The sequence below is a fragment of the Magnolia sinica genome, chromosome 5, assembly GCF_029962835.1.
Source record: "Magnolia sinica isolate HGM2019 chromosome 5, MsV1, whole genome shotgun sequence".
NCBI classification, from domain to species: domain Eukaryota; kingdom Viridiplantae; phylum Streptophyta; class Magnoliopsida; order Magnoliales; family Magnoliaceae; genus Magnolia; species Magnolia sinica.
This window is the reverse complement of record NC_080577.1, coordinates 11,074,635-11,085,815: the sequence shown is the minus strand read 5'-3', so window position 1 is coordinate 11,085,815 and position 11,181 is coordinate 11,074,635. Positions and strand designations below refer to the sequence as shown.

The 11,181-nt window shown below is 44.1% G+C and overlaps 2 protein-coding genes across 2 annotated transcripts; one reads left to right on the top strand and one right to left on the bottom strand.

The window, feature by feature from the left end:
- The first annotated feature begins 6,023 nt into the window (after positions 1-6,023).
- On the top strand, positions 6,024-8,686 carry LOC131245429 (U-box domain-containing protein 17). Its single transcript, XM_058244888.1, has one exon. The coding sequence runs from the start codon at positions 6,345-6,347 to the stop codon at positions 8,502-8,504; it is 2,160 nt and encodes a 719-aa protein (XP_058100871.1). The 5' UTR covers positions 6,024-6,344; the 3' UTR covers positions 8,505-8,686.
- A 437-nt stretch (positions 8,687-9,123) lies between these two features.
- Positions 9,124-10,925, bottom strand: LOC131246931 (E3 ubiquitin-protein ligase RZF1-like). The gene is made up of 3 exons (XM_058247393.1): positions 10,746-10,925; positions 10,409-10,491; positions 9,124-9,873 (listed from the first exon to the last, which is right to left on the bottom strand). Exons 1-3 carry the CDS (start codon positions 10,923-10,925, stop codon positions 9,252-9,254), a joined length of 885 nt encoding a protein of 294 aa, XP_058103376.1. The 3' UTR covers positions 9,124-9,251.
- Positions 10,926-11,181: the final 256 nt, after the last annotated feature.

Here is an 11,181-nt window from a genome sequence, read left to right as displayed (position 1 = left end):
ACTCTGGTGCGTGTAGTGTGTACGGAGATTTATTGTGCACACGTGTACACTTAGCAAAGGGTAGGTTTGTACATGAACCGAGTTAGCACGGTTAGCTAGCTCAACTCAACTCGAAAAAGCTCGATTTGACTTGGTTCGAAACTGAGTCCCAAGCTAAGTTGAGCTGATTTTTTGAGCTTAAAAAAATTACAAACTGTGTTCGAGCTTGCCCAAGCTCGACTCAACTCGACTTGGATTGAACTGAATCAAACTAGTTTGGTGACTTGATTACTTTGATATTGATGTTGCTCACCGATTGTTTGATGTAATGACTCAACGAAGTATTGGCTAGTGGCAAGGAAGATATGTACACGAAACAAATACGAATTCCTTGATTTTGATGTTACCAGTAAGGAGTTTGATGAAATATTTATAAACAGCTATTGCTGTTTTACATACAATGAAAAACTGAAAATGCATTGCATGTGTTTGTTAAAATAGTACAAGGCTCGATTTTGGTTCGAATTGAACTGACTGCCGATCGAATCGAGCCAAGCTAGCTAAACAGGCTCAAGGACTGAGTCGAGCCGGGTTCAAGCTGGCCTCGGTTCGAATCGGTGTACACCCCTGGCAAAGGCAAAGCTTCATTTTAAAATATATTTTTATAGAGGAAAACTTCATTGCTCTTGGAGCACTGTAAGCTATAATGCTCCTAGCTGCGTGAATTTACTTAGACAGTTCAATCGGTCAATCAAAGCCATTCATTAGATCCAAAACACATTTCATGAGCCATCACGTGGAAATTGCCCCAATCAGATTATCCAATCCATCTTTGGTTTGACCTTTTTTTTTTTATAATTATTATATCTATCATTTTTCCAATCCATGGATGGGATGCTTAAGATGGCCTATTAAACGTATTTCTTTAGAATCATATGCAATCCTTAATGTGCCCTAGCCAATAGATGGATCAAATCATTGATTAGACCCATTTTGTGCGAACAGTTTTGGCCATCCATATTATAGATTATTGATCTAATGGTTAATATTTGTCAAATCACTATGATATTTGCATCTTGGCCCATGAAATACTCGCTGGGCATTATGAGCAGTATAGATCAATTTATTGGACCGTATAACTGTTCCAATGAAACTTGGAGCACCATAACTTAATATTCCTAGCTACCTATTTGAGCTGAGGTGAGCTTGAGCTGAGCTTTCTCTCTCTCTCTCTCTATATATATATATATAAAAGAAAAGGTTCTATGCGGTCGAGCTCATAGGAACTTCCTATGAGGTCGAGCTGTGTGGGCCCCACCGTGATGCGTGTTGACCCGGTGGTAGAATAAAAAAAGGGAAACATCTAAAGTAAAAAATTACCCGCATCCTTTTGTATTTTATGTAGTCACCATGCGTCTGAGCTGTGCGGAACTCGCCATGGTGTAAGAATGCATCCAAATTGTCCATTATGTTAAAATCCATCCTGATCCATGGCTCAATTCGGCCACACCAAAGAGAACCAAGGGGAACCAGAGGAGGGTGAGGCGAACAGAAAAAAATTCCAGATGGAATGTTAGTCCACCATATTCTATATATTCCATCCAATCCATTCATCACGAGTAACATAATAAGATGAATGGATATAAAAGAAAATGAACCCATTTGAAAACCCAAGTAAGCCACGATACATGAATACATAAGTTTGAGGCGTTATTGTATATTTCTCTATGTGTGTCCCATCTTAGTGTATCAGATAAATCTTGGTATGTGAACGTTTGGAGACGCACGAGATTCATGGTTTGGATTATGTAAAAATAGCTGTTGGGACCCAAACAGCTCGGATGTATGGTGACCACCATACGTTGGTTCGTTGCTAGTTCCCCGTATGGCCGCACTAAGATTAGGAAACCAACAACCGTTGATAAACACGTTTTCAACAGTAGCGGCGCCGGCTTGCACACAAGGTGCGGACGTGGCAGAATCCTGTCTGGCCGAGAAGCAATGACGCGTGGTGGCTGTCAAAGCCACGAAAGGAAAACGTCTTAAAAATAATCATACGACCCGACGGCTCTTTTGACCTATCCCACCCAGCACGTCACTGCCTTTTTTATCCGTGTTCGGCCCGTCTTCCGTTGACTTTAGGACACGTGGCGCAATCCAACGGCTAGAAGTACGTTCTGCACTCGACGTCCTTGCAAAGCAAAAGACAAGTCGTTGGAAGGTACTCGCTACAACGCTCCGGGACGCGCATCTTCAAAATTACCAAAATACCCTGTAACCTAAGCGGTGGAGAGAGAGCCCCAAGGATCCTGCTTGAATTGCTCGATCCATTCCATCGGTAGAAGTCCAATGATGGGACGGTTCGGATCATTTGTCAAAATCGATCTGGATTGAGTTTGGAAACATGGTTTCCATGATCCATCAGCCGTGGGTCCTACAGGATGGCCATCCATGTCACGTGTGGCCGCATGCATCTACAGCATCACTGTACCAAAAGCTACACTGGGTCCAAAGGACGTGCATCACGGTTTGGGTGGATCCCTGTATCCACCGAGGTGGGTGAATCATTAACTGTGGGGCCCACTGTGATGTATGTGCCTTAAATCCACACCGTCCATCCATTTTCTAAAAGCTAATTGTAGGATATAATCGAAAAAAGGGAGGCAGATCCAACTCTTAGGTGGACCATACCATAGGAAACGGTAGTGATTGAATCCCATCATTAAAAACTTCATGGGGTCACCGAAATGTGTATTTATCATCCAACCTGATGATAAGGTCATAAAGACCTGGACGAAGAGACCAAAAAACTATCAGCTTTATCCAAAACTTATGTGGCCCATGAGAAGTTTTAATGGTCGATTACTACTGTTTCCTGGCACACTTGAGACTTGGATCTACTTTTTTTTTTTTTTTTGGATCATGCTCTAAAATGAGTTTTAAAAACGGATGGACGGCGTGGATATAAAATATATACATCAAAATGGGACCCACGGTTAGGGATCCCACACACCTCGGTGGATCCCCGGATCCACCGAAGCCACGCCCAAGACGCGACTTTCATACAACCCCCTGTAGCTCTAAGCTCTGTGGGGCCCACTGTAACGCTATTTGTATATCGGCTCCGTTTATCGGATGCACAAGACTATGTTAGAACGTGCTTTAAAAAGTCACATAGATTCAAAACTCATATGAGCCACAGCAATAGAAGCAAGATAGATTGAAGCTCAACTTGAAACCTTCTAGTGGCCCACAGATGTTTTGGATAAGGTTTATATTTTTTTCTCCTCATCCCAGTGGGAATTGCACTATGAACAGGTTAGATGGCATACAAACATCACTGTGGGCCCAAGAAGACTTTAATGGTGGGTGGGCGTTTTCCGGTCCCTTATTTTCTTTGGTGTGGCCCACTGAATTTTGTATCTGCCTCGTTATTTTGATCATGTCTAGAGAAACGGATGGATGGAGGGGATATAAAACAGGCATCACAATGGACCCCAAAGCTTAGGGTGCAGGAAATTCAAATCTGGGCAAAAAGAGTACTGGCAAGTTTTTAAGTCCGCTAGTTGGGCCATGTTTGTGGGTGATCTGAGCCGTTAATGGAGAAGGATCGTATGGGTTTGATCAAAGGGTCCCTAGCATTTTGATCAATCATATGGAGTCAAAAGTGTACATTCAAGTCCATTTTGAATGGTTAAGATCATTTTACACATGAAAAAGGACCGCATGGCCCACCCATGATGTGGCTTACCGCCTGAAGTGGCGTCATATGGATTCACATGGCACAACAGGCGGACTACGATTGTACGTCGGTGGTCTGCAGGCCAGCTGCTTTTCACTAGTCGCAGCTCTATTCCACGTTACCAGTGAGAGAGGAAAGAAATTCTAAGGAGGCTCGCTTAGGGTGATCGTAGCGTTGAAAGTCGGTTGGGTTAAACCACTAGATAGTGGATTAGGCTCACGCTGGATGTATCGGGTTCGTCTTGAACTTTGGCTATATAAACACCAGCCCAATAAAACATGGGTTGGGGTCGGGTTGAAGATTTAGGTATTTCGACGGAACTTAAACTCGGTTAATATATAAGTTACTAATAAATTATAATTGAGGGCAAATAGCCAGTATCAAATGTACATGAAATTTCAATGCTATTTGTCATTGATCCATATCATATCTAATGACTCAAGCTAACAAGAAATGTTTATACTTCTTTCTCCCACATGTACTCTGTGCTATACAACTTGACTTTTAAAGTAGTTATCTTATATTTTAGCTTATTTATTAAAAAAAGTGAAGTTCTTTAATATAAATAACTACATATATAATTAATAAAATCATAAATAAAAACTAAAATGTATATTAAAATATAATAGATTAATAAAATAATGAAAATATTAGCATATATTTACTCAATTAATCTAACCAACCAAGCTAGCTTCTATTGAACTTAAGTTGAGAATTCTTAATCCAAAGTTGCATTGGCTTGGGTTGGGCCAGGGATTAAGTATAGGAATCTTGTGTTAGGGTAGGGTTGAGCATGAAAATATTAGCAAATATTTACTTGACTAATCTAACCAACCAAGCTGCTATTAGACTTAAGTAGAGAACTCCTAAGCCCAAGTTAGATTAGGTTGGGCTAGGGATTAAGTAGGGGTGTGCACAAAACGAGCTTGTTCGGTTAGCTTGCTCGGCTCGACTCGACTCAAAAAAGCTCGATTCGATTCAGTTCGAAGTTGAGTTTGAGCAGGCTCCAGCTCGACTCGACTTAGATCGAATCCAGCTCGAATCGAATTCAGATTGAACCAGTTCCGTGACTCGATTACTTTGCCATTGATGTTGCTCACCAAGTGTTTGATAAAATGACTCAACCAAGTGTGGCTAATGGCAAGGAAGGTATGTACGGGAAACAAATGTCTTTTTTTTCTTGATTTTTCTTGCTTAGAAGGTGTTTGATAAAATACCTGTAAAATCATTGCTTCTGTTTAACATATACATGGATTTTGAAGGTGCAATCCAGGTGTTTGTGGAAATGCCTCAATGGAGAATTCGGCTCGATCTTGGCCCAAACTCGGCCCGAGCTGGCCCGAGCCGCTGACTGAACCGAGCTGAGTTGGGCAATCAAGCTCAAAGACCAAGTTGAGCCGAGGTCAGCTTGTGGCCGAGCCGAGTCGAGCTGGGCCAGCTGCTCGACTCGATGTACACCCCTAGGATTAAGTATAGGAATCTTTAGTTATGTTAAGGTTGAGCACCAACCCAACCAACTTTTAGCCTAGCCGGTTGCCCTGCTGCCCCACCACGAGATGATCCAGATCGTTCATCTACTGATGGTCTACATGGTGTAGAGTTAAACTCACTGGAGATCACATCTATAAATAAATGAAATTGAAACAACGGTCCGTATATGCGGTTTCTCTCTTATCTTCCCATGGACGGTTCAGATTAATTTTCAAATGATATCTTTATCAAGTATTCATATCTACCGTTTAAATTTCTAGATGAACGGCTCCGTTCATTATTTTGCGGGGTCTAAGGGGCGAGCCTTAAAGCGGCGAGCCTCCTTGGCATAACCCGACCAAAGAAGAAATACCAACCAAAACCACCGCCCACGACGACCCATCCCGTCGATAATTTAGAGGAAGATAGGATCCTCAGGCCATGGATTTAGGGCATGACACGATCCTCAGCTCACGGCTTTGTACACTATACTCGAGCTTTTACTTCTGATGAATGGAACCATTATTCTTTGATCCGGACCGTTATTCATCTGCTCATCCAGTTGATGGACCATGGCTAAAAAAGTTTATCTACAGACCGATCCAAACCTTTCTATTTTCAAATGTAAAGAGATCCATCATCAGCGGCTAGAATCATCCGATCCGACGTATTTTCTATCACGGTCTCCATCCACGGTGGAATAAACAGGCCAATGGTCGGGATTACCGAACCATGGGCCACACGCACCCGAACTAAAAACCCGAGTACAATGCAGATCGAGGATGAAATCCCTCTCGTCAAAATGGGCATCATTGTCAAACGAAACGGGGCATGAAATTTCTGGGAGAAGAAAAACAAACACTTTCAGAAAACGCGTTAATGGCAATTCCTTTTCAACCCACAGAAATAAATCCATTAAAAACGTACCTTTATCCTCTTCTTATAACTTTCTTCAAACCCTAAAATCGCTTCCAGTTTAGAAACGTATTCAAACAGCAATCTCTTCTCTCTTCTCATTTCATACCGCTTCCAGTATCGAGATCCGAGAAATTCTCAGCCATCCAAACAGGTCATCCTTCTCTTTCACTCTTCTATTTTTCATTTCTCTGCTACATAAGAGAGAAAAGAACCCTAACCCTTAAAAGATCAATTGATGGCTTCTACTGCTATATTCTCCTCTTTGCGGAGAAGAAGATCGCCTTCTTTAGGAGCTTTCTTTGCTCCAATAGATCTCGCCGATCTCGCGCTTATTCAAACGCTTACTACCGTCTCTCAGGATCTGATCTCTTCCTCCCTCGATTTGCTCATCCCTTTCCAACGCCGGAACTCCCGGTCGCTGCTCCGTAAGATCAAGATATTCGTCGTTCTCTTTGAATTCCTGAAAGACTCTGTCTTTCCACTCCCTTCATCTGCAACCCTCTGCTTTAAAGAGCTATATATCTTGATCTATAGATCTAAGATCCTCCTCGATTACTGCTCGCAATCGAGCAGGCTTTGGCTTTTGCTCCAGAATTCGACGATTTCGGGCCACTTTCATGACCTGAATCAGGAGATTTCTACGCTGCTCGATGTCTTCCCGATGAAAGAGCTCGATTTGAGTGTGGATATGCGAGAGCAGATCGAGCTCTTGAAGAGGCAGGCGAAAAGATCGAAGCTTTTTATCGATCCCGAGGATGAGATGCTTCGATGCAAGCTTTTCTCTTTTCTTGATGAATTTGAACAAGGGCGGAGGCCCGATCCGGTGGAGTTGAAGACGGTTTTTGTAGAAAGTTTGGGGCTTCGGGATGCGAGGTCCTGCAGATCTGAGATTGAGTTTCTTGAAGAACAGATCTTTAATCAGGAGGAGGACGGCGATTCAACAATCTCAGTGATTAGTGGATTTGTCGCGTTGGTCCGGTATTGCAGATTTCTCATTTTTGGGTTTGAAGAGGAACTGGAAACGGGATTTGGTTCTGGGAGTTTCAAGAAGTCGAAGAAGAGTTTGATTTGTCAGGAGATTGGGGAGACGTTCCTTACGGTTCCCAAGGATTTCTGCTGCCCCATCTCGCTGGATCTGATGCGGGATCCGGTGATCATCTCAACAGGGCAGACTTATGATCGGGCATCAATCTCTCGGTGGTTGGAAGAAGGTCATTGCAGCTGCCCGAAGACAGGACAGATGCTCATGCACACCCGTCTCGTTCCCAATCGAGCTCTCCGATCATTGATCACGCAGTGGTGTGCTGCCCATGGGATCCCCTATGACCCGATTGAGAGTGCGGACACCGCGGTGGAAACCGTGGTCACGCCTGCTGCTACCAAGGCTGCAATCGAGGCAAACAGAGCAACGGCAGAGCTTCTGGTTCAGCAGCTCTCGGATGGGACACAGGGGGCAAAAACAGTGGCTGCTCGCGAGCTGCGGTTGCTGGCAAAGACAGGGAAGGAGAACCGCGCCTGCATCGCGGAAGTGGGCGCAATTCCTCTTCTTAAGAAGCTGCTCTCAACGTCAAATCCAATTGCTCAGGAGAATTCGGTGACTGCAATTCTCAATCTATCGATTCATGACAAGAACAAGAGCCGGATAATGGAGGAAGAAGGTTGTTTGGAATCGGTTGTTGATGTTCTTAGGCACGGGATGACAGAGGAAGCAAGGGAGAACGCTGCGGCTACACTGTTCAGCCTCTCGGCAGTGCATGAGTACAAGAAGAGAATTACAGATGAGGAGGGCGCGCTGGAGGCACTAGCTGGGCTTTTGACGGAGGGGAGCCAAAGGGGTAAGAAAGATGCTGTGACAGCATTGTTTAATCTATCAACCCATTCTGAGAATTGCGAGAGGATGGTGGAGGCTGGGGCAGTGTCTGCACTAGTGGGGGCATTGGCAACGGAAGGAGTTGCTGAGGAGGCAGCAGGTGCATTGGCATTGCTCGTTAGGCAGGGGGCTGGGACGGAGGCGGTCGGGAGGGAGGATGAGGTTGTAGCAGGGTTGATCAGGTTGATGAGGTGGGGGACACCGAGGGGGAAGGAGAATGCAGTTGCGGCACTGCTTGAGATGTGCCGCACTGGTGTGGCAATGACCGAGAGGGTGGTGCGGGTTCCTGCACTAGCAGGACTGCTCCAGATGCTGCTGTTCACAGGCACAAAACGCGCAAGGCGGAAGGCAGCATCGCTGGCTAGAGTGTGCCAGCGGTGTGAGGCTGCAACCATGCCCATGGAGGCATGGGGTGTGGAATTATCTTTTGCAGGCAGTTCTGCAGCACATCAGGTTCCAAGCTTCGGAGGTGATGTATCGGTGTCGGTTTCAGTGTCAGTGCCCATATCGGTGCCAGTGCTATAGTGTTTTCCTCCCACAGAGGTACTTGGGCTGCCGAATTCATGTTTTGTTTTTGGGGAGATGATTCACAAATTCTTTCATTGATAAGAAATACCAATACATGTGTTTAGAAGGAATAATATCATTGCTGTAACATCTGAATCGCTCCTTGTTTTTGCTATGGTTAACCAATAGCAGTTCTGTTATGTGTGCCAACACCTTATCGTTGCTCTGAGAGAGATTGCCACTTAGGATCGATCCAATGCCCAACACCTATATCCAAGTTTCCAGTAATCTTTCTCAGCGACAGACTGTTCATTCGTTGGGCCTGCTAAGTATCCACTGTTCAGATTATTGCAGCCACCGGATGAAGGCTTTTGCCCATTGGATGTTACTGTTGGAGTTTCATGATCAATCCAACCGCTCATTTGGATTACTCAAGAAGTCATCCAATCAGTGGCCATGATTACAACCCATCATCCACGGTAGAGCCTAACAATAAACAATCTGGATCTCATCCATGCGTTTGCTCGATAACTGAGAATATTAGCTGTTATTACAGTCAAACGCCCAATGCTAATATTTGTTGTTTCTGAAATGTGCCCACCCATCGTTTTAACAATTAGTCGGAGAACATGAGAGCTTAGGAAACCAAAGACAATTGTTGCATTTTGTCAATTTTTAGAGGAAAAGTCCCAAGCATGACCATTTAACAACAAAATAGCTATAATATATGGCATATTTGGAGAGACAGTAGTGGTGAGGGACAATTTAGTGGCGACGGACATCATGCCTGCCAAAAACCTCCTCCATAATCCTTGCAAGTGCAGTGAGTTCCATGGTTGCATTTCTGTTGTTGTTGTTGTTGTTGGGGTGGTGGTGGTGGTTATTGTTATGCCTCACTGCATTCTCTCTCCTCCTCTCCACAAGTACAAGCCTACAGATGGGGCACTGACCATGGGCCTTCACCCACCGTTCAATGCACTCCTGGTGGAACATGTGATTGCATGGAGTGAGGAGCACTAGTTTATTGGGGACAAATTCATCTAAGCAGATTGCACACTCCTTGCCCTTGTCGTCATCTTCTTCTTCTTCTTCTTCCACGTGATTGCTGTGGCTGGCACTGATTCGGCTGAACAGACTTCTTTTCCAAGCTCTCTTCCTGGGGTACGTTGGGCTGAAAACATGCTTCCTTAGCTTGGTCATGGCCCGTTTGAATTCTTCTTCAGTCAGGCCTGGCTCCTCTTCGTGAGGAGGGAAACCCATTTGCAATTGGTTCATAATCCTCGGTGGGGAGTCCCCAACAAATTGTTGGAGCCTTGGATTCACTGCTTGTGCAGTTCCACCATCAATAATGAGAATTTGCATCTGAGAGTGAGGCTGTGAAGGGAAGCTGACATATGCGAATATGCCACCCCATGGATGGCACCAGAGTTAGAGATCAAGATCATAACATTGAATCATGCATATGCACCCAAAAAAAAAAAAACCATTAAACATGGAGATGCATTCATGGTTTCTCTCAGAGCATGTACAGCTGCATTTATTTTTTAATTTTGGGCAGAGGAGCTAGGGATGGAACCGTCAGGCCTTGATGATTTGTACCTTAGTTTTGACCTGATCAGGCCAGGGCTATTCAAAATCTTAATTCTGCCGCACCCAAGCCAGCCCATTGTCAACCCTAGTCAGGAGCACCATATGTGCAACAGCCGAAAGATCTGTGCATGAGCCTATGACCACACCATATAAATTGCCAAAAAAACGTATGTCCCCCAATATGTAAATTACAACTGAGGGATGGTTTGCATCATTGAAATGTTTGGTTTTTAAATACACAAGTGAATGAGGCTTTGTATAGGACCATCATATATATATGTATGTGTATATTTGCATGTATGTCTATATTAATAAAAGAAACATGTACATACAGGGTTAAGCCAAATGGTCCCGTTCTCACTCTTTCCCCAAATAACGCGTGGAAAACCTCCATCCTTCCACTTTCATCTTCATCCTACAAGCAGCATGCAATCGATGTGGGACCCGTGAGATATCAAGTAACTTTCATTTTTGTGTATGTACACTTAGGAAAATAACTGTAGCCAAAGTAACAGAATATACATCTTTTGATTACATTGTACTCTCGTTTCACCCTCCGTTTTGGTTTTTGCTTGCATGAGTGCACATGCATGAAGATGTTTTGGCTTTCAATTGCAGCATGTGCATGTACCTGCAGCATTCTGTTCGATGATAAGGCAGTATACTTACTGATTCATACACAAAGGGCGGAGGACTGGAGTGTGGCCTATTCCGATCACTGTAATTAGGAACTGGGACGCCGGAGTCATTTCTGGCCATCCTGTTTCTGGCAGTCGAGCCCAGATTTTCAGCTCCATTGCTCATGTTCCCACCTTCTGCCGTGACGATGGGAATCTCAACCCGTCGCATTGAGAGTAGTAGTACCCGTCGCATTGAGAGTAGTAGTGGTTGTTGCATCTTATAGCGTCTGTTTTATTCTTCCTTTGGCGGTGAAGAATCTTTCCTTCTTTTTCCTTTTTTCCTTTGTGAAAGGGCTATTCGTATTCCATTTTAGAGATGCTCTTGGTTGGCCATGACAATGAAACAAATACTCATCAACGCATCTAAAAATGAACAGAATAAGGAGATAGCGGCGTCCATATAAGTGACGAATGTTCAATTCTTC

Coding starts and splice junctions, on each gene's coding strand:
- LOC131245429 (XM_058244888.1), top strand. CDS start 6,345: ATGGCTTCTACTGCTATATTCTCCTCTTTGCGGAGAAGAAGATCGCCT.
- LOC131246931 (XM_058247393.1), bottom strand. CDS start 10,925: ATGCGACGGGTTGAGATTCCCATCGTCACGGCAGAAGGTGGGAACATG. Junction 10,492..10,745: donor CGCCCTTTGTGTATGAATCA/GTAAGTATACTG, acceptor TGCTGCTTGTAG/GATGAAGATGAAAGTGGAAG. Junction 9,874..10,408: donor GGACCATTTGGCTTAACCCT/GTATGTACATGT, acceptor CGCATATGTCAG/CTTCCCTTCACAGCCTCACT.